The 26327-nt window shown below is 28.0% G+C and overlaps 2 protein-coding genes across 9 annotated transcripts in view; one reads left to right on the top strand and one right to left on the bottom strand.

The window, feature by feature from the left end:
• Positions 1-6970, bottom strand: part of LOC127290837 (KH domain-containing, RNA-binding, signal transduction-associated protein 2-like) — a 98483-nt gene extending 91513 nt beyond the window's left edge. For 3 of the 4 annotated variants that reach the window (XM_051319656.1, XM_051319652.1, XM_051319653.1), the window contains exon 1: positions 6605-6969. In XM_051319656.1, coding sequence (XP_051175613.1) covers positions 6605-6800 — 196 coding nt within the window. In that variant the 5' untranslated portion in view covers positions 6801-6969. Of the gene's footprint in view, positions 1-6604 lie in introns of all 4 variants that reach the window. The other variant, XM_051319665.1, reaches the window with a different exon arrangement.
• Positions 6971-11699: 4729 nt separating this feature from the next.
• The window catches only part of LOC127290816 (KH domain-containing, RNA-binding, signal transduction-associated protein 3), a 28078-nt gene continuing 13450 nt past the window's right edge, over positions 11700-26327 (top strand). Inside the window, exons 1-2 of one of the 5 annotated variants that reach the window (XM_051319632.1) lie at positions 11700-11951; positions 19229-19479. In XM_051319632.1, coding sequence (XP_051175589.1) covers positions 19395-19479 — 85 coding nt within the window. In that variant the 5' untranslated portion in view covers positions 11700-11951; positions 19229-19394. Of the gene's footprint in view, positions 11963-19195; positions 19480-26327 lie in introns of all 5 variants that reach the window. The other 4 variants (XM_051319648.1, XM_051319649.1, XM_051319644.1 and 1 more) reach the window with 4 other exon arrangements.

Here is a 26327-nt window from a genome sequence, read left to right as displayed (position 1 = left end):
ATTTTCACTCTAAAGCATAATATTTTTACGATATTTGTTTGCTTTACAATGTATTAATTCTGTTTTCCACTAAAAAAAATATATAAACATATATTTTATAAATTTTCATATTTTGTTTGTGCAAAATAAATTCCATTACGGTTTTCACATAAAATTATTACTTAAATTTTTAGTTTAATTATACAAATTAAAATCGAAATAAACTGACCCCATTATTTATAAAGTTTAAAGCCTATAACTTTTATATTAAAATCGTTACAAAAAAAATAATGTTGCGAATCTCAAAGCGATAGGTATTTAAGAGAAGAGATGTTTGAACTCAGTATAAGTATAAAAATGTAATGTTTACAATCTATAAAAGTAAAAAAGAATCAGAAAAGGCAATTATTATCTTAAATTTCAATCTCGTAAACTTCAAAATTCAAATCATTTTATTTGAAGTTTGTGAAAATATATACATCGAATATTGTGGTACAAAATTGGCTGCGTTAGAAAGTACTGTTTTTTAAAATCTGACATTCAAATGCCTTCAAGTAAAAGTTTCATCAGAAATTTGTAGTTGGAACATAACACAAGCAGACTCCTTTGAGTAAATGGATGAAAAACAAGTACTTGAGAAGAAACTGAAGGAATTCAAAGTTTCTCAAGCGCATGAGTCTCTTCACCAAAATGAAATTCGCTACGGATGAAATAGTATGAAACGACAGGAAATTCCCCTGAAACGATTAACACTTTACGCTACACTATCAGAACATTTTCAAGTGCGCCTACATAAATTATAATTTCAAGATGTAACTGGAGCAACAACTACTAAGAATAATCTTTAAAATTTCCATTCTAAAAAAAAGAGTAAGGTGAAGCCGAACTTTTAAACTTCTTTCAAATTTATACTATATGCGATTGAAACCGAAAAGCAAACCACGAATTTCCTTATTCTTTTTATTACTTAAATATTAATTTTACAATTAAATAAACGATATACTATAAACAGCATAATATTAAGAATTATTCAATCAATTCTTTTCCATTTATTCTTTTAACATTTCCTGAATTATACAATCAATTCGATTAAAATACAAGGACAAAGGAATAGCATGTCAAAACTAGTTTGTTTTCAATGATAAACCGCCGTGCTTCGTGTGGCAATCCAAATCTTCAACACGAGCAGAGAAACGTCGCCGCAAATATTCAAATTCATTCCGCAAAAGCTATAGGAAACTTTTCTATCCACGGACCGTCAGTTTCCCAACCGCAACTTTTCGCACGACATCGTTTCCGTCTTTCAGTGCTTCCAAGGAGTTTCAGGATACTCTATAGTCTAGAGAAACTTTCAAATTTATCCGACAGTCTGGCATAGAATACCTATGCTTAATCGAATTAGGTTATCTGGCTTTCTCAAAAAGGGCAATTCTTTCAAAAGGTTATATAGTAAAAAAAATTTTTTTTTCACAAGTAAAGAAAAAAATTAAACCAATTTTGTTATTACACAGCTCAACAACCGTGTGTCACGCGATTTTAGTTCATAAAAAAGCGTCATATGGACAATTGATCAGCAACTGCTTTCATAACAGTCAATTTATGTACTTACTAAAATATATAGTAGCACTAAATATAAGTAGTATAATTATTTTAATGGAATATTGTTTCCTCATGAAGGCATTTTTATAATAAATAATCCATAAACTCAGCAATAATAATCTTTTGTTGATCGTTGTACATAGAGACCACAGATTATTCGACACACTAATTTATATTAAAATATACAAATATATTTATATAAAACCGCATATTTGTTTTACAAAGAATATGTTTATTAAATCACAAAATACCTAACGGCTATCGGCTATGTTTATATCAATAAAAATTTAAGAAAAAATACCGAAATTAAAAAAAAACACTTTCCTCTAAAAGCCTTGAACAGAGAATTTTTCTATTATAATAATGCAATTATTATAATTTTTCGCCAATGAAAAGAAAATGACAAATATTCACATTCAATTGTCGTTTGGAAAATTGTAATCGATCTGAAAAAAGACGTCTTTTATAATAGAAAATGGATGAACTTGGTCGACAATAAGGGATCTACCTGCTAATGGTGATTACTGAATTGTGCTTTACGTTTCAATTACTTCGAAGGTTTAACGATTTATGAGCGAGCTGATTGCAATGGCATAGCGTTATGACGCCCTCAAGCGCCCTTAATTCTTGCTCGTTGAACGATTCTTCAATCTTTTTCCCAATAGAAGTTACCGACATCCAAACGACAAAAGACTGAAATGGGCGTTTTCTTTAGAGATTGCAACCCTGTGCGCGATGAAGTTCTCATCATAGCGAGGGTGCATTTTTTTCAATCTTGTTTTTTCTAATTTACTTCTGACACGAGAATTTTTCAAATATAATACACAATTCATAATTTTACTAAACAAATACTTTTTGACATATTTTTATTCTAGATTTTTTATAATTTTTTATAATTAAAGTTTACTTGTACAAAAAGTTTTTCTCCATTAAAACTTTCTGTGAGAATGGTATGTAGCAAATTGACTTTTAACAAGTTCACGCGTTTTAACGTAAGGAACAACTTAAAATTCTAATAAGGCATTAGACGACAGAGAATGAGGAAACCAATTTGCGTTGCCATTACTATCGCCTATTAAATATACCTCATCATAAGACTAAATGTAGAAAGGGATGAGAATAGTGAAAAGATGGAAGAGCTTTTGAAATTATGACATTATTATACCAGATTGAAAATCACGTTCTAAAATAAAATTTTCGCTACCTGTGAAGGAGACAATATTTTTCTGCAGATACCAACTTAATAAATTTATTCTAACAGAATTTTTCTTCTACTTTTTCATGTCATTTTTTTTAAATGTGGAATTTTGGATATGATATCCTACAAGGCGACTTGTCCCATTTTACATAAAAGATCCTACATTATAGAATCTCTTACGGAAAACTGTATACATATTTTGTATTTCCACGTGGAAATTAACAATAGGATAAGCAGATATGCATAGACAATCATTAACAGCAAGCGTAACTCCAACGTAAGAGTTTGTGCATTAATTAGCAGGTAACACGTGTCGTAATGAGAAGAATCATCTTATATTCTGTTGGTTGTCTGCTTCATTTCACACGAATGCATGCGATAAGATTAAAACATCTCTTAAAGAATCTTTCTCATTCAGTCGTTCTAAAAGGAGAAACATGTATTTTAAAGAGTCGAGGCGAGTGAAAAGCTTTTAGAAAGCAGCAACCGTAATGACTTTCGCAACGAACTCTACTTTTATTCACTTATGAATGCACTGAACTTAGTTTTCTTCATCAATGACAAAAGTATAAGATATGAAAATTGTTCATTAGATAAAATCTAAGAGAATTATAGAAATATTCACATTTCCATGATTTCATGATTATGATTGCGCTCGATTTAAAAAATCAGATCATCGCATCATATTTCAATGTAAAACGTGCTTTATTATCATTAAATGTTCAGTTTTCTAAATCCTTTGTTTTTCATTAATTTGAGCGCCTTATTTAATATCGATTAATAATAAAGGAATCCTCTAAATTGTTAACTAAAATCAAAGTCTCGCGAAGTTCACCACATGATTCATACTCTCTAAATCTGAAGTGAAAATTTCGTTGTTTCATTCATTAATTATAACTAAAATTCAAAAAATAGACTAAAATTGTCAGATCCGTGGTCTCTCTCACTTATAACAAAAATAACAAAGAATAACATTTTTTATAGTTTATTGAAAAAGCTATAATTTTGGAGATTATATTTCGAATTTGTAATTTAGTTATCTTCCCATAGGTACAGAATCGGTACAACATTTTACAATACACATATTCATTACTTATGAAATGCATTGTAAATGATCGATAGAATTTCCCCACATGTTCCATAAATATCACATTTGGGGTTCAGCAAAATAGTATCTACATAAATCAAAAGCACCAACTCTAGAGAAATTAGTCCTTTGAGATATAAATGCCTTTTTGTTGAATAATTTTTCAAAATGATTTAATTAAATATTATTTTCAACAATTTCGTATTAACAACAATAAATAAAAATATATTGAAAACAAAATTTTAAAATTTAATTTATCCAGATTTATAAGTCTCTTCCTAAATTTACATAAATGTAAATTTCAATGTCAATTAAAAAAGAAATTGTATATTTAGTCGGTTTTAAAAAGTAAACTGAAAGAAAATTTGAAAAGTAAATGTAGAATTAAAAAAAAAATTAGAATGTAAAGAAAATTGTGCACTTTTTGTTGGAAATACTGAATGTAAAATGTAATGAAGAAATTTTGACAGGCGAAGATGAGTAGGGTAAAGAAAATTTGAAGTCGTGATGTAAGGGAATCTAAATGAGGCACCCTTTGAAACGATGATTAAAGGCGCTAAAAACTTTAGCGCTTATGAAGCGAAAGGACTTTAACGAGATAGATTCTGTTGAAGATGATTTGGAATATGAAAAACTAACTGCTGAATAAAAAAAAAATTTAATATCACTTGCTTACATTTTTTTTAATTCAGTACAACTCAATTATAAAGTTTTATCAGAATAGTGAAACAGAAATTTCTTTTTTACTCTTTAATATTATACGAAATTTCAAAATGAATACGTAGTTAAGAAGGATCCCTCAGTAATAGAATTAACAGAACATTTTTGACAATACTTTTTTTCAAGAGAATAATTTTAAAGTTATAATTAAAAAAAAAAAATTTCATAAAAAAATTTGTATACTTTTACAGACTTTAACTCTTTTTAGGATCGCTGATTGCGAATATGACATTGGTTCTCAAAAATTCAAAATGGCGGATCCAATATGGCGGACATTAAATTTAGAAAATGCTTGGATTTGCTTAAAAATTGGTATCCGGGGATTTTCGGGGTCGCTGATTACGAATATGACCTTCGAGTAACATATTTCATGTAAATTTTTTAAATTTGTAATAAATTTTTAGTTTAAATAGTCAACACTTTTTGTTATCTTTAAAGCAGAAAAAATTTTTTGTACGCGAATTGGGCTTCATCGTTTCTCGAATTGGAATCACATCACATTTTCAACACTCTTTATTTTATTTAATATTGACAAAATCACTTGACAAACAGTATTTTTCACCGTCATTGGTAAGCATTATCGCATTTCATTGTTTTTTAGTGTACAGCTTAATTTTCTTTATTTTCACGTTTAAAAAGTTTTACAAATTGGACCAATACCAATTATTTATCAAAACTAAGTGACAAATTTGAATTTATTGAAAATTTTAATCAATGATTGAAGCACTAATAGTTTATAATTTGTGTAAATTGAAACTTAAATCAATCAAAATTTAGGTAAATTGAAATTCGGATAATTTGAAACTTAAATTAATCGAATGTTTAATAATTTACATTTGGATCTAGATCTTTTCACTACTTTGCAATCAAAGTTTCTGAAAACTTTTAAACCACTATGTACTTACTTTAAGATAAATATATAAGTTATACCATTTTTTTCTTTCAATAAAAATCTTGTAATTATATAAACTTTTCCTACATCTCTTTATCTTTTTATAGTTCGATTACGAACTGCGGAGATTTGTATCTAAATAAATAAATTTAGTTAGATTGAAATTTTGTTAACTTAAAATTTTTGATCTATTAAATTTGCATTTAATTAAAATTTTAATTAATAATATAAATTTGTTTGACCAATAATAATTAAAATTAATTTAAAGTTGTATCACTTGAAATTTAAATAAAAATTTAGATTGATTTGAAATTTAATCAAAATTTAATTTAAATAAAATTATTGAAAAAAAATATTAGTACTATTCTAAATATTTAAGTAAACAAACTTTTCCAATAATTCTAATCTTTTTCGATTCATCGAACAATATCTTTTAATGAGTTTCAAGAAAAATAAATAAAAGGCACGAGGAAGGAGAAGGGGATTGACTAAATTTTATATATATGGGGCATTTCACGGGAAATTTTTATTCAAAATTTTATATATAATATTACAATTATATTATATTATATTATATATGGGGCATTCTTTTTTAAAATTATACCCCTAGTAAACAATTAACAATATAAGACAATTTTTAAATAATTATATCTCCTATTTAATTAAATCAAATTACTTTTGCAATGAGTAGTTTTGAAAGAAAAATTTCTAAACTTTATTATTGTAGAAAAAAGTTTTTTTTTGTTTACTAGGGGTATAATTTTAAAATAGAATACCTCATATTATATTACAATTTAAAAAAAATTTATCCCTTTAGCTCTTATAGTATTCGAGATATTTATAAAAATGTAGTGTATACACACACACGCACACAGAACGGCATTTTTAAAAAATGTGATTTTTGGATTCCTGAGGTCGAAAAACATAAATATACATCAAAAAATCAAGTTCGAAAAATTTCGGTATTACAGTGCTTTCTCCATGAGGAAACAATAAACAATTAATGAAAATATTCATTTTGAGAAAATTAAAATTAATTTTTTTAATCATATAAAAAATTTAGATTAAAATACTGACAGTGAAAATAAAGGTTAGAATAATAACAATAAGTAAAAAAAATAATTCTTACCTTGATCAATTAAACGAAGTGCATTTGGCCATTTGGATGAATCAATCTCCAATTTTTCTTGTAATAATTCACGCACATATTCTCCAGTTTTGTCTGCTTGTGAATCTTTATCATCTTTATCCAAAAGACTCCTTGGTTTGTCGGCATTATTATCATCACGATATTTATACTCGCCGTTACTTGATCTGTCAGTCATGATTGTTAGCGCGATTTAAAGCACTTATTTTATGTTTATAATTGTTGTTGTTTAAATATTTTGAATTGTTCAAAAAATAGTAAAATTCAGTTCTAAAGTCAACGACGCGGCTTCGCACAACCACAAGGATTACAATGGCGAGCAGGCGCAGTCATGGCGCAGTGATGAACGTGAAATATAGAAAGTATTCCTGTGACTTGCGACTCGATAACAACAACCAGTCGCATCAGCGCACCCAGCGGTAGATTTGGAACTAAAAGAGCAGGAAATTCAAAGTTAACACTATCTTTCCAATAACGAATCTTATATGAGAATAAAAAATTTTTAATTATTTAATCAATATTAATAGGAAAAATATATTGTATAACTAAATATATTCATTTTTACTTCTTTATACAAGACATTTTATATTTATCCCTTAAAAGTTATAATGTTTCATAACAATTTTTAAGATATTTCCCCAGTGGGCAAAAAACACCTTTCTTCTAAAAAAACGTTCTTAAATTGTTTTTTGATCGTATAGGGTTGAGTCGTACAACACGTTAATATCTATTAAATAGCAATTGTTGTGACAAGTTCCAACCTAGTCTCAAATTCTATTCTCGTTAAGAACTAACTTTTTTTTTATTAGTTCTCGTTACCTCCACTCTTAGTGTCTCTCCAGATTGTGATTTAAAATTTGATTCTAAAAGTTTTGTTGGCTTTTAGTATTTAGGTCATTTTTACTATAATGCAGTAAGGTAATTACAAACTTTAGTATATAAAAAAATCATTATCGGAATCTCTACGAAATAAGTTTACAATTAGTCATAATAATACGAATTTAGTTCGATCAAAAAACTTAATCCAAAATAATGAGTCCTGTGTATTACAGAATCCACAGTCATTCCGCCAAAAACAAATTTCAATTTATATTCTAATGCCAAATTAAAAATAAAATTTGTAAATGAATAAAAAATAAATTTGGCGTAGAAAAAAAATATAAAATAGAATCTGAACAAACGGAGGCAATTAACGGAGGCGCGGGACATCGAGATTTTTTTTTTTTGTTCTCTTTCATGTATGCACTTCCTTTCCTATACTTTCGTAAAAGGCGCATAAGCCGAGAATTTTTCGTAATAAGATTAACGCTTCATAAAAAGTGGTTTCACTGCATTAGCTCACAGAGAGCAGTGGCAAAGTAATTTTCAGTACGAAAAGCGCTCTTCAATAATTCAAAAGGTGCACTCGCGCCTTGGCAAGTTTCTAAGAATACGGTTGATTTCCGCATCTAGTATTCCACTTCCTCCCCCTTTTTTGGAGCAAAAGCAATGCTCACCTTAATATTTTAAGTTTGGACGAAATGTCTCATCTGACAATGGGACACTGAGTAGATACATTTTGTATACAATTTAGAATACATCATTCAATTCAATGTATACATCTACATTGATGAGGGACTATTTGAGTACTACTAGACGTATGAGGGTATATTTCTAATTAAATTTAGAATATTTTTAAATTGAAAAAAATTCGCAGATTCAAAATTAAAAAAGGTTCTAAAGAGAAACTAGAAATATATGATTTAGTCACCGTTTTTATTTAGGTTCTATGCAGGAAGTATCAATTTTTAGCAGTCGTTTTAGTAGAATCCATTTATAAATAATCGCCGATTATTTTTCAGAATCAAAATTCAATTCTGTAGAAAAATCTAATTACTTTTTGTTCTTCCTCAACATGGTCCTTTTATGGACCTCCTACCTCATGATAATTAAGATAGTCTGATTTAGGTCGGGTTCGAAATAAGGTCAATTACCCAGCAAATGAAAACTAATTCAGTCAAATTAAAATGAATACACCCTGGTCTTCAGTGAATCCCGCTTAGCGACAAATTCGAATTGGAGATATGTTGCAATTCACCTGAATTCGACAAAGCTTATTCAACTTCCAAACACTTTATTAATTGTGTCAATATCAAAATTCAAGATATTATCTCGTGGTCGTGAAACACTAAACAAGTACATGTTATAAGTGTGATCTAATCTTCCATGTGACCTTCCTGCGTGGGCTTTATTTCGAAGATCAGAAGGACTGTAATTGCTGAAATCAATTTCGCCTATATCCATTTATTATTTTATAGCTAGTCATAAAATGTCAAAACAAATAACCTAAACTGCATTGCGGTCTTACAAACAAGCACTAAAAATGGCACAATACTACAGAGAGGTATATTCAATTTCAAATTTCAATCGTGTGTAATTCCGTACGATGTTGCTAGTAGTATACCCACATAGTAGAAAAGCTTGCAGTAATGAGAAAAATGTCCTACCTCTACAAAGATTGCTGTAGGCTTACAATGAAAAGTTGTTGAAAACTTTTAATATTTGATTGATGCAAGATTTAAATGAGAATCACTAAGAAATTATATTTTTGTTACTAATAATAAAAAATAAATTACAGTTCAATAAAAAAATTATATTTTTTTAAAATAAAACGATTTTCAATCTTGTTTTAGTGATAGAGGGAATTAAAAAATAACAAGTTGATCCTGATAGTAAAAAAAGAGCATTTATCGAAGGCAGAAAAGTGTTACCATGCAAGCGTCTGTGAAATCTTGAAACTCTAATCGATAATTACCATCACTTAATCTTCACCGTCCTATGGTCGAGGGAACATTAAATGCTTTTAATAACCACAGCCCTTATCCGGTTGGACCATTTTCTCGTTATGATACGCGGCATTACTGCAAAATCTCTGGAAAATTAAAGTAAAGGACTTTTAAAATTCAAACATATATAAATTCTTGATATTTAAAAAAATGTTGGAAAAAGGAGCAAAAATAAAATTCGTGTTGTGATAAAAATAAGTCAGAAAATAATTCTTTACATTTTCACGGTTGGATTTTTTTTTAACTTCATCGTTTTTTAAATATGATTATTTGTTATAAAAATAATTTTCACTTTTCTTAAACAAATAAACATATTTTTAAAAAACGGTGCCTTTCTAAAAAAAATCCCAGAGGAATTATTTTCTAAAACCACCTATCGAAGTATTATTATATCTGTACTTGAATGTGCTTTACAATGGTGATTGCAAGCCCGAGCCATATCATCGGTGTGTTAGTATTAATTATAATTAATATTGGTCAAAACTTCCAATTACATCCCAACGCCATTATTAAAGAGAAAATACTCATAAGAGCAGATAGAATTGGGGTAGCATAGCAACGTACTTAAAGATAACGCTCTGCCAAGAAAAAAGAAAATTTCAGAAAAAAGAGACCAAAAGATAGATGGGAGGTAAATGGAACCTCGTAAAACTAAAGAATCAAAATCCAAGCTAGATGATTGAGAGAATCGAAGAATGACTAAGAGTCAAATAAATGCGAAAGTGTTACCGGGGGTCAGATGGTTGGCGTAAATGTGGGCGGGTTGGTTAAGTACGGTAAAGGCGTCTGCAAAAAGCAGGGATCTTGTAAGTCTCACTCTAACTTGGATATAGAATGTGAATAAAGTATTAAAAAGAACTTTTACTTGGACCATCACCGGAAATTGTCCTCTTACATCGCAAAACTATTAAAACTTATACTCGCATTCAAATGGAAATATCTTCGTCAATAATAAAGATAGAGGCTTTATTTCAATTGATAAGAATAATGATTTTATCACTCGGTTGATATAATAAAATAAGAAACATGAAGATAAATTGTTAAACAACTGACTTCTATTGATTCTAACACTAAAATAGGTTAGTTTCCATGAATCCATTCCCTGCCGGGTTATTAACATAAGATTTTATTCTTTCTTTTACTAAATATGGCTATTTTTGAATATTCAACTTTTATTTAATTAAGCCAGGCGCTCTCAATAATAATATACTAAATAGTTCGCCTTTATGATTTGTCATAAGTTGAACGAATTTTATACTCATTGTCCACCTACCTAATTAAAATACCACTCGGACGTAAAAGATTGATTAATTTATTTATTTAATCTGATATGTCCCTAGGGTTAATGAGCCCTATGAAGGATAGGTTTTTAACGATAAGTGAGTAATATTATAATATTTTCTTTATAAACTGTAACTTTACTTTATTCCATTATTATTAACAATAACAGGAAGGTGAAACATTATTATAGATAATTATTAAAAATTACTTATAGTTATATGCTCTGCATCGATGAATGGACCCATGACAGAAAAACGAGTTTTTGTAAACTGATTTGAACTTTAAATTAAACTGAATTTATAATAATTGAACTAAATAATATTGTAATTGGATATAAATTAGATTTTATTAATATGACAGTAACCACAAACTGTAACACAATACATACTCGGAAACTATCGAAAACTAAACATGTTGACTCGAAGAGGGCTGCATGACAAGAGAGAGAATTTGAAAACTAAATTCTTAATTTATATTAAAATTGACACTAGATGACTGCAATGATTTTCTTTAATTTTAACCGATCTAAGGGGAAGTCGGCGTCAATTTATCAGTCGATACTGGATCTTTTGTTTGAGAAGTCGCATTTTGGGAAATCTCATATTTTTCTAAGAATCGCGTTTCACGCTTTTATTGTATCTGATCTAGTGTTATTTGTAATAAATCCATTTATATCTTAAAAATAATGTATATCTTCAAAAGAAGCACGACATTTAATGAAAGAATGATTTGTATAACTCTGGAACTATTCAGCTATTACATTTTAAGGACAAGATAATTGTTTTTTAAACAAATGTTGTATCTTACGATTCCAGTGACACTTAATCTACAACACACGGGTATCTACCTGTAAATTGAACGGGACACATGCGTGTACACGGATTTAATGTAGTTTGTGCAATAATAGTTAACAGACAACCGACGGTGGCGCCGTTTATTCGACCGATAGACCCCGAGCGTCGCGACGCTTCAGTTTGACCCGCACACTCGTTGCAATTGGTTGTGTCGTACTGACGATAAAGTTTACGTACGACGTTACAAACGTTATTCTATTTTCTCGGTGGACGGGAAAATTTAGTATCTGATAACAGAAAACGATAAGCAATAGTCAATTAACTCTAATTAGTTAATTAATTAGCGACGATTATATTAACTCGTCTGTTAAAGTGTTTTTGAAGCACGTGTTTTCTTCTCCATGCTTGGCAAAGGGAAAAAAGAAATCTGTATGGAAAAAGTGCTTATATTTTTTTAACTTTATACATTTTCAATTATTACAAAATATACCATTATTTATTTTTTCTTCCTACTAAATAATTTATGGTGTATTAATTGAAAAGTTATTTCGTTTATTTTTAACAATTTATTTTATAGTTTCAAGTAATCAGTGACAGATTTGCTAAAGTTTGTGATTAATGGAATAAAATACATAAAAACTGCATTGTTGCAGTGAGAATAGCGGATACTCAGTCAGAGAAAAAAAGACCAAAATTTGTTGCTGCTATTAAAGGATCTATTTGATGATAAAAAAAATCATAAAAATAAAATAAATGTTTTTGAACAAATTGCTTAAAAAATACACAAGTTCTGGAAATACAAAGGAAAAAACAGTTGTATAATTAATTACATGGATTGTTATTTATTTTAGAAAAATTGCCTAAAAAGACGTTTCACGACAATTAAGGGAAAGACAAGACTTTTATAATGTTTTATAACCGATATAACATTTAACTGAAAATGATAAAAAAACTAAACACATATTACCTAATTTTAAATCTTAAATAATATAAAAATTTTTATGTAGCGAATTTTGTTTAGTTTTTGATGGTATTTTATTTTAAATTTTTATTTTAAAAAGTTAATTTTCAATTGTTAAAGTTCATCTAGTATTTGAATTACAAAAAAATTTTAGCTTTACAGTTACCTTCAATTCATAGTAAGACAATTGAAAATCAACCTTTGTAAGTAAAAGAATTCTAAATTAATTATCTACAAAACTAAACAAAACGCATATGCAAAACTTCAGACCAGATAAAATTCACTAGCAAAATTTTGAAAAGGAAGTTTCAAAAAAATTACAAGCTTGAAACCATTCGGCGAGTAAATTCGAGAGCATAAAAATTCAGATCATTATAAAATATTACAATATTTTAATTAAAATTTTACAATTATACTAATATCATTTTTTCTAAAATTAAAAGTTGATTATTACAAAATTACATTAACATATAATTGCAAATTAATGAAAATAAAGTGTAAATTGCAACGTATAAAAAGCGGAGTTTATACATGTAAAAATGTAATTGCGACCTACTTTTTTGAAATAGAAGAAAATTAAATTAATATTTTTTTAAATTCTGAACGTTCATCTAAACGAAAAATTTGTTTACCACGACTTTTAATACGAATTTCATTATAAAATATTGCTTTACGTATCAAAAAATAATTTAATGAAATGTTGAATTTTTATATTTTCATTGCATATAGTAGCAATTTTTAAAAATTATTAGTCCGAAAAAAAAGATTTCGTTCATTTGAATGTTCAAAATTTTAAGCACATCTAAATTACACATTTTTCTTTACTATTAAAAACAGAAATAAACTTTTATTATACGAGAGAGCAATTTTCATCGTGTTTAAATAATGTTTACTTCTTCAATTCGGCTTTAACGAAAAACTAGGACACCTACCTGAAATGTTTATTGTATCAGTTATATTAAGTTTTTATTATTCAAACGTAATAAGCGACTGGAATTTTCAAACTTAAATAAGAGAAGAAAAAAAATGAATTTTTAAATAATGGGCTCAATTTTAACGAATTACTTTAATCGACAAAGAAAATAATACTACAATTTAATTAAAATAAATAATTTTTTTGCAATTATAAATAGGTAATTATAATATAATAATAATAATAATTTAAAAATATTATTAATGATGCTGGTTACAAATTACATATTTTAATTTTATATTCAAAAAACAAGAGAACAAAAATTTTGACCTAAAAATTAGTAAGTAAATGAAATTGTGAAGAAAGAAAATTTTTTTTACACAATCTAGTTAATTAAGACACAAGCTGTAAAGTGCTATAAAAATTTTGTCTTCCTGGGTACTAGGGCACAAATAAGGTAAAGTCATTTTGTCCCCAGCTAGAATTTTCCAAAGTGTACTTCGATCGAATTTGTTAAAGACAAGAAAGAATTTATTTTTTAAATCTTAGAAATATTCTTAAAGTTAAACATAAAAATTTTATAATTTTTTTATCATTATTTTTTGAAAATATTTTTATGAATTATCTGCATTTTTATATAATTTATAAATTATGATAATATAGTAAAATAATTTTATTAATCAGAATGTTTGATTTTTCTAAAAACAAGTTAATATATTCAGAATGTATTCGATGATGAATTGTATACTCTCCATTACTGATTCCTGATTGCTTCTCATTTACTTGAGAATCGAGTTTATTTAGGTAACTTCCGATTCCGATCACAATAGTCTGCTGGTAAATAATGTTGTACATTTTCGTAATCAATTTCCAACACTCCAATCAACATATAAATTGGTCTCATGGATATATATGTAGCTAATAATGCAAATGTAGACATTTTTGAATTATATCTATTAATATAAATGTTAGTAAAATAAATTTTCTTAGAATCAAATCTTGTTGCCAAATTAGCTAAAAGTATATAGCATCAATAAAGATAAATTAAAATTTAAAAATTATTTTTCAATCAACAGATGTGTCTCGGATTATTTTGCTTCCTCGTGGAGGAAGCTTTGTAGTCCTTTCGTTTATAAAACTTTTCAAAGTGGCGGAAACAAATTTTTTTCTTTATAGAAACATGTTATATGAGATCCTGATCAATTTTCCGGATGTATGTATGTGTGTGTGTGTGTGGATCCCTTTTTTGTTTAGAAGATAACTTTAACAGGTTTTAATGGATTTAGATAAAATTTCGTAGGCTCATTTATCATATTAATATCTCAAATCTGACCAAAGGATTTTTAAAAATACCTCAAAAAAAAATTTTTATCGTCTTTTTTCCAAAAATTTTTTTTGGCGGTATTCCCGAACGATTATCTCGCGAATTTAATTTTTCGAAAATTTTTCCAAAATATTTTTGAGTGTAGCTCATCATCCACTAGACCAATCAAAAAGTGCGCCATACATTTTTGGATCGAAACTTTTTCCCTATTTTATTGGCGGTATTCCCGACCGATAATCTCGCAAATTTAATTTTTTGTAATTTTTTCCAAATTTGTTTTTTACTGTAGCTCAGCATCCGCTGGACCGATCAAAAAGTGCCCCATACATTTTTTATTCAGAACTTTCTTCTAACTACTTTAGAGATATTCCGGAGCAATTATCTCAAAAATTTAATTTTTCAAAATTTTTTCCGAAATTGATTTGAGTGTAGCTCAGCATCCGCTGGACCAATCAAAAAGTGCGCCATACATTTTTTGTTCGAAACTTTTTCCCTATTTTATTGGCGGTATTTCCGAACGATTATCTAGCATATTTAATTTTTCGAAAATTTTTCCAAAATCTTTTTGAGTGTAGCTCAGCATCCGCTGGACCAATCAAAAAGTGCGCCATACATTTTTTGTTCGAAACTTTTTCCCTATTTTATTGGCGGTATTCCGGAGCAGTTATCTCGCAAATTTAATTTTTCGAAAATTTTTCCAAAATCTTTTTGAGTGTAGCTCAGCATCCGCTGGACCAATCAAAAAGTGCGCCATACATTTTTTGTTCGAAACTTTTTCCCTATTTTATTGGCGGTATTCCGGAGCAGTTATCTCGCAAATTTAATTTTTCGAAAATTTTTCCAAAATCTTTTTGAGTGTAGCTCAGCATCCGCTGGACCAATCAAAAAGTGCGCCATACATTTTTTGTTCGAAACTTTTTCCCTATTTTATTGGCGGTATTCCGGAGCAGTTATCTCGCAAATTTAATTTTTCGAAAATTTTTCCAAAATCTTTTTGAGTGTAGCTCAGCATCCGCTGGACCAATCAAAAAGTGCGCCATACATTTTTTGTTCGAAACTTTTTCCCTATTTTATTGGCGGTATTCCGGAGCAGTTATCTCGCGAATTTAATTTTTCGAAAATTTTTCCAAAATCTTTTTGAGTGTAGCTCAGCATCCGCTGGACCAATCAAAAAGTGCGCCATACATTTTTTGTTCGAGACTCCCGGGTTAAGACTTTGGCGGTATTCCCGATCAATTATCTGGCAAATTTTATTTTTCGTAATTTTTTAAAAAATTTATCTGAGTGTAGCTCAGCATCCGCTGAACCAATCAAAAAGTGCGCCATACATTTTTTGTTCGAGACTCCCGGGTTAAGACTTTGGCGGTATTCCCGACCAATTATCTCGCAAATTTAATTTTTTAAAATTTTTTTAAAAATTTATCTGAGTGTAACTAAGCATCCGCTGGACCAATCAAAAAGTGCGCCATACATTTTTTGATCGAAACTTTTTCCCTATTTTATTGGCGGTATTCCCGACCGATAATCTCGCAAATTTAATTTTTTGTAATTTTTTCCAAATTTGTTTTTTACTGTAGCTCAGCATCCGCTGGACCAATCAAAAAGTTTAGAAGATAACTTTAACAGGTTTTAATGGATTTAGATAAAATTTGGTAGGCTCATTTATCATATTAATATCTCAAATCTGAACAAAGGATTTTTAAAAATACCTCAAAAAAAAATTTTTATCGTCTTTTTTCCAAAATTTTTTTTTTAATCGAAAAAATTTTTAAATGGAAAAATTTAAGGTTATATATAATAAAATCGTATTCCTTACGTCAAGACGAATCGATCGATATATATAAAGTATACATTTGAGGTAAATTTAAAGAATTAATGAAAGTTAACAAATCAGAAATTCACATTTTAGCAATAAAACTTTGCTTTCTCCACGAGGAAGCAAATTTTTTTGCTGATCGTAAAGAGGAAGCAAAATGTTCATGTAATGAACATCTGAATTTACAACTTGTTTATATTGTCACAATGGTTATAAAACCAAAATTACCCATTTTGCTTGCAATTTTCTAGGAACAATTTTATAGTCATAAAATATTTCAAACATTATTGAAATTGATCACCACAATGTTTTTGTTTAAAAGATGAAAAATTTTAACCCTAAGTATACAATTTCATTTACTTCTGAACTATTAACAAATAAAAAATTTTTCTTTTTGAATTATTTAAAACTATATATAGCAAAATGTAAAAAGTTTTATAACTTAAAATAAAGTTGTGAGGAAGGGAAAATTCTTTCTAAAGACTTTCTTTAATGATTGTGAATGAGAATACTAGCTTAACCTTCTATATGTGCCTCCATTATGTTGAATTCCCGGTTTTGTGATCCTAGATTCTGTGGCTAATGACTATTTCCAAACTAAGAAGGGTAGGACAGAGGGTAAAATGGGAATAAATGAGTTTGTATTTTATATCAAGTATGAAAATCGAGTATAATTTACTGTGTTCTTATTGGAACTAAAACTTATTACAATAAATTATGCATAATAATTATGAAAATTTTTACTATTTTAAATAATAAATAGTTAAATTAAATAATTTTATAAAAATGAAAGTAAAAAATACAATTAATCGAGGGGGAAATAACTTGTGAATTAAGGTGTACACTTGTGTTGAATTATCCTGATTTATCTTGAATTACATGAATTATCTAAAGTAATGTGAATTATCATGAATTACCTTGAATTACTTTGAATTATCTCGAATTAACTTGAAGTATATAAATTATCCTATATCTGTGTTATGTCATAATTATTCAATTAAAATTTTTAATTATTATTAATTTTTCTTAATCTAAGAACTTATAATTATTCCCTACTCTAATCCCTCAATTCAATTTAGTTAAAGAAACTAAGTTGGGGCGAAGTTATTAAATGAATGAACAAAATGATAATTAAACAAAAGATTATTTATTTATTATAAGAATGATATTTTCTTGTTAATTAATAATTGTTGTGAAAGGTTTTCCTTTATATAGAAACATTTTTGTATGTGAATCTTTCGGCGAGACCAGCTTAGCCTATAAAGGTTTTTTTCCTTATATAATTATTTAAGAAAATTGTCTATGTTTTACATATTGATTATATGAACTAATCATGATATTAACATTCATTTATATTACTTTTAATTTCTTTGAATTATCTCGAATTACTATAAATTATCTTGAATGAACTTGAATTAATATATCGGAGCATCCTAATATCATACAAAAACATACCACAATATTAATAAAATTAACAATATTTTGTTTATCAGCAATTACCCGAAAATAGAAGAGAGCGTGTTTCCTACAAAACGTGTTTGGTAGGCTGAAATATAGTCATGACACTTTGCTTCCCGTTGCTGGACATCATGCAGATCCTTATCGTTTACATTACCTAACATTATAATGCCATACAACCTGTTGAGTAAATTTTATAGCTTCTTTCTCCCTATCTTTTATCTATTTTAACTTATGAAAATGACTGAGACACTTATGACGATTTGATTACAGATTCATCCATTATTTTTAATTATAAGTAAATGTTGGAGAATTAGTTTTATGGCCGCCAACCTACGTCTGAATTTTGTAAACTAACTTAACTGTAGCAATAAATTTTCATCTGCTACAATTTCAATGCGTGTGTTTAATTAAATTACTAACGATATTGGAAATTGAATCTGTGGAAATAGAAAAATAAATTTCCTAAAGCATCACAAGATACATGGATGCCGATCTTTTGAAAAACACGTAAAAGAAGTAACGCGAAAACGAAAACTTCCGGAGCTTTTATCTTTGCCCATCTCCGTGCGCATCCAGGCGTTATGCTTTATCTGCCGGTGAATATCTTTCCCTTTCCTATATACGAATTTCCCGCCGCTGTGTGAATACTATTCTTAACAAGATTCTCCACGTTTATGAATTTATCAAATCTCGATGTACATTTATCAAAGATTTCATAATACGAGTAATAATATTTTATCTCGAGATTGCCATTTTTCAGTTGTGACATTTTATTTGCATTTCAAACAATATTACAATAACACTTTTAATCAAATAATGTTAAAATGATTTGAAATATTGGTTTTAAAACTTTACAAATACATATCATTCACTCCAATTCGAATGTAATATATAAATTGTTTTGATTCAGTTTTTGAAATCACGTAACTTTTAAGAACATAAATGAAATTACGTTACTTAATTGTTTTTTCAGATTGTATCGTCCTCAAGTTGAAATTAAGTTAAATAATACAATAAGATATAACTAATTACACTGAGATTTAATAAAAAAACTAAAGTTTATTAACTTTTTAAAATGCAAATATCTAGGCAATTTTTCTTAAATAAGAACAAATTTTAATCTGTCAATGTTTATTAATTATTTTTCATATATAATTTTTTCATATTTTCTTTATTTCTTTGATACATATTTATTAAGTTGCTAATGATTCATATTTAAATACTAATTCAGACAGTGAAAATCGTTAAATAAACTTTTAAGTAAGGGTTAATAAGAGATAAAAAAAATTGAAAGAACCTCTTTGCTTTTTAAAGCAAGCATAGTGACGGCAAAAAATTCGACTGCGTAAAACTAGAAAAGAGACGAATCAGTGGCTTGAAAGAGGCACTGCGTGAAAATGGATCTCGGAGAGGAGGAAAATAACGAAATTGTTGGAGCACAGCACTCACATCATCTGCACTACATCAACTATGGAAAACACGGTAAATCACTAAACTTTTTTTTCTATGAAATTTTTATTAAAAATTGTTACAAGTAATAAGCGAGACGTTTGTGTCGAACAAAAAAAGATATTTAAAAAAACAACGTTGTTTTCTCACTTTTACGCTATTCTATTTGTCCTATATTCAACTTACAAACAATGTATAATTTAATTCAAAAGATTCTTTTTAAAACACATTGGAAATTCTGAATATAGGGAAAAACAAAAAAATTCTTTGATATAGAATAATCGTCGTTTGAAAAGTAATTTTTTGGATTCATAATATTTTTATAACGCATAGTTATTTTATCTTGTAATAATTTTAAAGGAAAACCATTTTTTCTAAAGAAGAACTTATTAAAGCAGTGGACTTTTGTTTATCATCAGCATACTGTACATATAATAATCAATTTTATAAAAAAAAATTCGGACTACCTAGGAGATCTAAGATCTTCTAGTACCGCGAATTTGGCAATGGAAGATCACTGTTAGATTTCAAAAGTTCACCGCACTTATTAGTCCAACATCCGATTTTTATTTTCTGTAAGGTTAATGGAAGGGGAAACATGTCTCAAGTCTCCCTTTAGGATCTCTACGTCTAACAATATTGCTTGAATAATATTTATGGTACTAAAGTTAATGAGGCAGCAGCCTGGCATATGTATATACATCCTTAAGGCACTTTATCGCTCACTATATACAGAACAGCTATTGTGCCATAGTATAATGAGACTGCGAATTGCTGGAATTCCGTACTGACTTATTGAACTACTTCTAGTTTCAAAATACTTGGCTTATTATACTGTAAATACTAAGTGACAAAATGTACAATTTAACTTAAAATATATGGGTGATTCTCCAGAAATTGGTCATTTTCGAAGGAGACATTTTTTTAGAGTAATTGAAAATCTTATTTCTTTTCGCAATTTCCATTTATTAGCATCAAATATAATTGAAGTAATCATGCTACAAAATTATTTTAAAGGAAGACTTTCACTCATGAAGTAATTTTACATTATTTAAAAATTATTTCTATTAAGTTTACATTGATTTATAAAATTTATTTTTGTTACACCTTAATAAACAATTACAAACACTTAACTCTTAAAGAAAATTATACTTTTTTATTAAAAAAAAAACTAAGCGGAGAATTCGTATGAAAATAAATTAAATAAGTTATATATAGATAGAAATAAGTAAATAAAAGTTATACAGTCAGCATTCTCTTGCAAAATCTGAGGTACTAACCGAGCAAAAAGAATAAAAAAGTAACTCGAAAACATAGAGGATTTCGCAGTAACAAGAACTAAGTAGAAGGCAATAATCCAATAAAATATTGCCTTCTTTTTCCGCAGCTCTTGAGACTTATGGAGGCATCACCGCCCCAGGAGGGAACTTTGTAAATAGCCTGCTCAAGCTTCTAGGACCATTTTCCATCTACCACGCGATTTCAAATCGAAACGGGCATAAAGCATAGCTACACCTTTAAATTTATCACTTTAATAAAATTTTCTTGGTCCAGCATCATTATTTATAACACGCTCATTCTTATTGAAACTTCACTCTTTTCTATCACTTAAAGATTTATGAATTATTTCAACAAATGAGATTATTCTCTTAAGAATTACTATATTCTTTGTAAAATCTATTGAAAAAACCGAGGATTTAGAGAGACAATTGGGAGGTTTAAGTATTTACTAATTGATTACAAAAGTTGTTTTTTCTCCGCTGCACAATTCCAGCTGCAGTAGAATTTTCCTGGAAACCGTATTAATTCCCAGACGCCGTCTCGTTTTTTGTGAGATTTATTCTTGGATTAATGTCACTTTATTAGTACTGCATTTCTGACTCGAGCTATTTATAACAATTTACATATTGAACAAAATGTATATACAAGTTTTCTGCTACAAACAAATGAATATAGGGGAGATTTCTTAAAAATAATTGTCTGTAAAATATATTTACCCTAAAATATATTTCCGAGGAAAATTGTCAGCAGGAGTATTATCCAAAACACACCTGCCTTTAAACCATGATAACTCAGTCAACATATAAGTCAGCCAACACGTCGTTTATTTTCTTTAATTTTGAGTGATTTTCAGTCTAAATAACGTTATTTTTTATTGTGTTTTGATTTTTGTAATAAATAACATAAAATTCATTGAAGTTGTTATCATAAATTTTGGGATATAAAAAGACCACATAAAAAATTATGTCTCCTTTTTTAAATAAATATAAAAATATTTGACCATCACAATTTTTTATATCAGGCAAGCATTTCTATACCTTAAAGCAGGTCTGTTTTGTTATAACATCATATTTCCACTTGATACATATATGCATTAGAATTTTTCAAGTGGAAATAGCGCGCTACAGTCAGCCGTTAATATATTTCTTCAGTAGTATAAGCATGTAAAGACTCTTCCTTAAAAAGAAATGATGACTTCATTCATATTGTTCAATTAAATAATTTTTTATTTTAAAAAATAATTGTAAAAAAGTATATTGCAGACTTTGAATATATTTTTTTAAATAAAACCCTAATAAAAAGTAATCAATATTGAGTAAAAGAATGCAGAACATATATATTAGACTACTCTGACAGATATCCATTAAGTACTGTCAGAATCATTTAGAACCATCATTCGGAATTAATCGAACCATGTCGTCACAATTTATATCATATTCATGTGTTCATATTCATCATCATAATTTTATGTATTATGTTGTTAGAAAACAGTATGTTAAAATTAATTTTTAAAATTATAACATGATTAAACAGCAAATTAACAGTGATTTTCCTAGTTTAAAATACTAATATATTACCTAAACTTTAATACAAATAGTCTCACAGTGTAAAGCCGACAACGTCGTCTCGACATTTTCAATGTTGGGTAAACATTAAACCGATGGGAAATTTTCACGTGGGCACTACAACTTTGCAAAAGGTTTTGTAGTACTATTGTTTCTATATTGTGACAAAGTTCACGTGTTAAAAACTTGGCTGAACTTTTTCATCTCATTAGTAGTTGCTCTTATGCAATATTATTATTAATGATAGTGATTTTGTTTTTAAAAAAATAATTTAATTTCATCTTGGAATTAATTTCACAAAATAGGATAGATAGAGTTGAAGTAGAAACATCAAACAGTAAAGTACAGTTTGTAAAAAGTATACAGCGACCTTAAAAAAAATGTTTCTCTCGGTTAAAACTTTGTTTTAAGGAATGAAACTTTTTATATTTTATCATTTTTACATATTTTAATCTTCAAAAGAAGTTTGTTTCGTCTTTTTTAAATTTAGTGTTTTCACCACAAAAGTGGCGCTCTCAAAATCGTTAAGTCTATTTCAGGATTTGAAATAATTCTGTATCCATTAAATTTATTTTTATAATAAAATCAATCATAAGATGAATAATAAATTTATAAGATCTTAGAATTGTATATGTAAATCAATAGATATAAAAAAAATGTAATGAATAGAAAATAAAAAATTCAACATAACTATTAATACATTTAAGGGGTTACACCACTGTAGGAGGCTAAAATTTAACGTTATTTTATTATATTTTTTTCGTGGAAGGAGAAATAGGAAGATAATTAAATTGAAGGATATTGTTAGGCATATTTTTTTGTTTGTAAAAATACTTTTTTTATTTAAAATTCTTCGAAAATGGTTTTTATTGGAGGGGCACTACTGCACGCAGCACACAGGTTGCAAAAGTTAATCTGGAACAAAATAAATTTTTTTTCTTAATTTACATTAAAATAGCTACAGGACCATATATTTGACCTTCTAATGATATCTTTTAGTGAATTAGAAAAGTTCGAAGTTGAATTCAAAGGTATTATGTGGACCCGACGAGCAGGTATTCGGAATATAAAAATTCAAGTCATATCACAACGATATGAAATTGGTGTGTGGTGTATGAACGCAAAGGTGTAGCGTACAAACTGAATTTACTGATACATTCGACAGCCGATTGACGTTTATTATACAGGTTGAAGTTATATACATTCTGAGTAGAAAGATGATCGATCCTCTAATAAGCGTATCAATCAAACAAGATATCTTTCAAATGTTGGTAAAGTTTTCTAACTACCTACAACATCTCTCGATTGAATAGATGTTGCTAATATAATTGAATTCTATTCTGATGATAATCAATAAACTAGTACACTCACCTTTCTGATCTAACTAGTTCTAAAATTAAATTTAATAGCAACTTGATAATTCAATCAAATTCAAAACATCATGTAATGACTGACAAAAATTAAAATGATAAATTAATTCATGCAACTTATAATTTTTTACACAAAACATATAATGATTTATCTAATTTTCTTTTAAATATAAAATTTTCATATAAAGACAAATTTAATTTCTGAGATATAGTTCTAATAGTAATCAAACTTTAATTGATTAGCGTAAGTGAATATTCAGAACCAATCGGATTAAACGCTGAAGGTTGTGTTAAGCCCATAATGAAGGTATGAGCAGTATGTACATGCCCGACAGGCATAAGTACAATAACGTACAATATATCACTCTTGCCATATAATAATATCAAGAGAAAGACTATATATAAGTGAACTCATTCAAAATTCAAGTAGATTGCGCAACTAACAGAAAATTTAGACACAATGTTGTCTTTAAAGACAAGATATAGAGGTAGCATTTAAAATTGTTATACTTAATATTATATTTGTATATCTTGCTCTAGTTTGAAGCAAAAATTTTATCTCTTGGAGGAGGTTTGAGATTAAGAACAGGAAGCTCGTAAAGTGACTTGAAGTGTCTAAAAATAATGCTTTCCTTCAAAGAACTTGCTATTTAAAATAAGACTAAAATGAGAGACAAGAGCTTTGCATTAATAATGAGATTCCAAGAAACTTTAATATTTCATAAAGTTTTAGTCCTTTTAAGAATTTCAATTACAAATAAGCATATACGAAAGGTGTAACTAGTTCACAATAATTCACATTAGTATATTGAAACACAATTACAAAATTTTTCAATCCATAGAGATCCACTCATCCTGGAGTCCGTAGAGTGTAGTTGGTGCTTTCCTTTACTCATTCTCATCCTGGTGTTCGTAAAGTCAAGTTGTGTTCTATTCTTTTTTTATGAGATGTTTACCTTCTGAATCGATTTCATTATTATTTACAAATAATTTTAAATAAGGGAAGTTTGAAAAATTTCATTTCACACGTGTTAAACAATTTTACTACAGCGATGAAATAAGTAGGTTAATACCTGAACAAAAAGATTGTGTTTCTTTGAAAAATAATAAGACCAGGAAAAGAGTATTAGAAAAATGATTAATTTTATGTAATTGAAAAGAAATCCGTATTTGTATTTATTTTCATCTTTTATTACTATTAAAATGGTAATATTAAATGTACAAATTATTCTCTTAATTTTCTGATTATTTAAAATATTTTTTTTCTATTTTCTCAGTGTGCAGATGCTTTTAATATAATCGATGTAATGTTTGTTTGCGATCGTATAACATTCAATAAAACTCCCTTATTCTAAAATGGGATTAAAAGCAACCTTCCGTAAGAGGAAGATGAATAGGTTGACATTAGCAGAGACATGTTTATCGTGTGAGTAACCTCTTAGATTGTTTACTTCCCGCAATTTAAAGCTAAATCAATAGCAATGGGAAGTTAAAAATCGAGGACAAAAAATGTTTACCACATAGAATATAAAGTATATAGTATTATGCTGAAGTAAAAAGAATGCAAAATTGAAGACAAAAATCTTATTACAAGGAGAAAACTTTAAGATGAGAAAACTTTAAATATCTGCAATCAATACTTTCTTGCAAAGTCCCACTAGTTATAAAGCAATAAGGTTCAGTATCAACATCTCAAAGACACTTTGAATCACAATTCAGCACTAAAACGGAAAAACTCATAACTGCTTATAAAGCCTGTTGTAGATTACAATTATAACTTTCCTGAGTAGATGGAGACAATATTTGTTGAAAAAAACTTATATTGTAGAAAGAAAGATTTATTATTAAATGCTGTCGTAAATAGATACTCGAGGGTTTAGAAATAATTTAATTAAATTTTACAAATTTATAATCTTTATAATAATGAGATCGACTCAGAAGGAAACGACTCCTAATTAATTTATTGGGACGCACCGTCCAGTTGACGACTACGATAACGCGTCGTCTCATTTTTATAATTTTAAATTTTAATTATTTTACACGAAACAGAATAGTACACAACTTGACTCTACGAATACCAGGATGTGAATGAGGATTGTGATTATAAAGTGTAAATGGCGTAATTTGATAATTAACAATTATTTTATTAAATATATCCAAAGTTAACTAAAATTTTATTAAGAAGTGATATTAAGTAAGATATAAAATTTTAATTTTACTGACTGTTTCACGATTAAAAATTGACTCTACAAAGATAAGAAAAAATATATACGAGAAAAGTTTGTTAGTAAATTTCAATTAAGGAACCTTGAAAGATCGACATTCAAATTTACTCAGAAAAGGGATTTGAGTATAGCTGAAATTCTATCTCAGCGTATGGTACGCGATAACTGTGAGCTAAGAATATACTGTATATAAGATCGCCAGTGGAATTGCTGAACTTTGGCAAGACTCGTTACTGAACTAATTTTATGCGACGCAATGATAATATGACATGATCTACTTCTTGGAATAAAATATTACTTTCTTGAATGTACGTGAATCATGTAATCATAACTAATATTCCCTTCTATTCATTCAGACAATTTATTAAAAAAAGTTTTCATTTTTATTTTGTGAAAATTACATTGGGAAAGCAGATGTGTCTGCACTGACGAGACTTTAT

The sequence above is a fragment of the Leptopilina boulardi genome, unplaced genomic scaffold (genome assembly GCF_019393585.1).
Source record: "Leptopilina boulardi isolate dan_hultmark-lab unplaced genomic scaffold, ZJU_Lbou_2.1 LbouV2_123, whole genome shotgun sequence".
Classification (NCBI taxonomy): domain Eukaryota; kingdom Metazoa; phylum Arthropoda; class Insecta; order Hymenoptera; family Figitidae; genus Leptopilina; species Leptopilina boulardi.
Note: the sequence above shows the minus strand (reverse complement) of the source record. Positions and strands in the feature narration are given on the sequence as shown.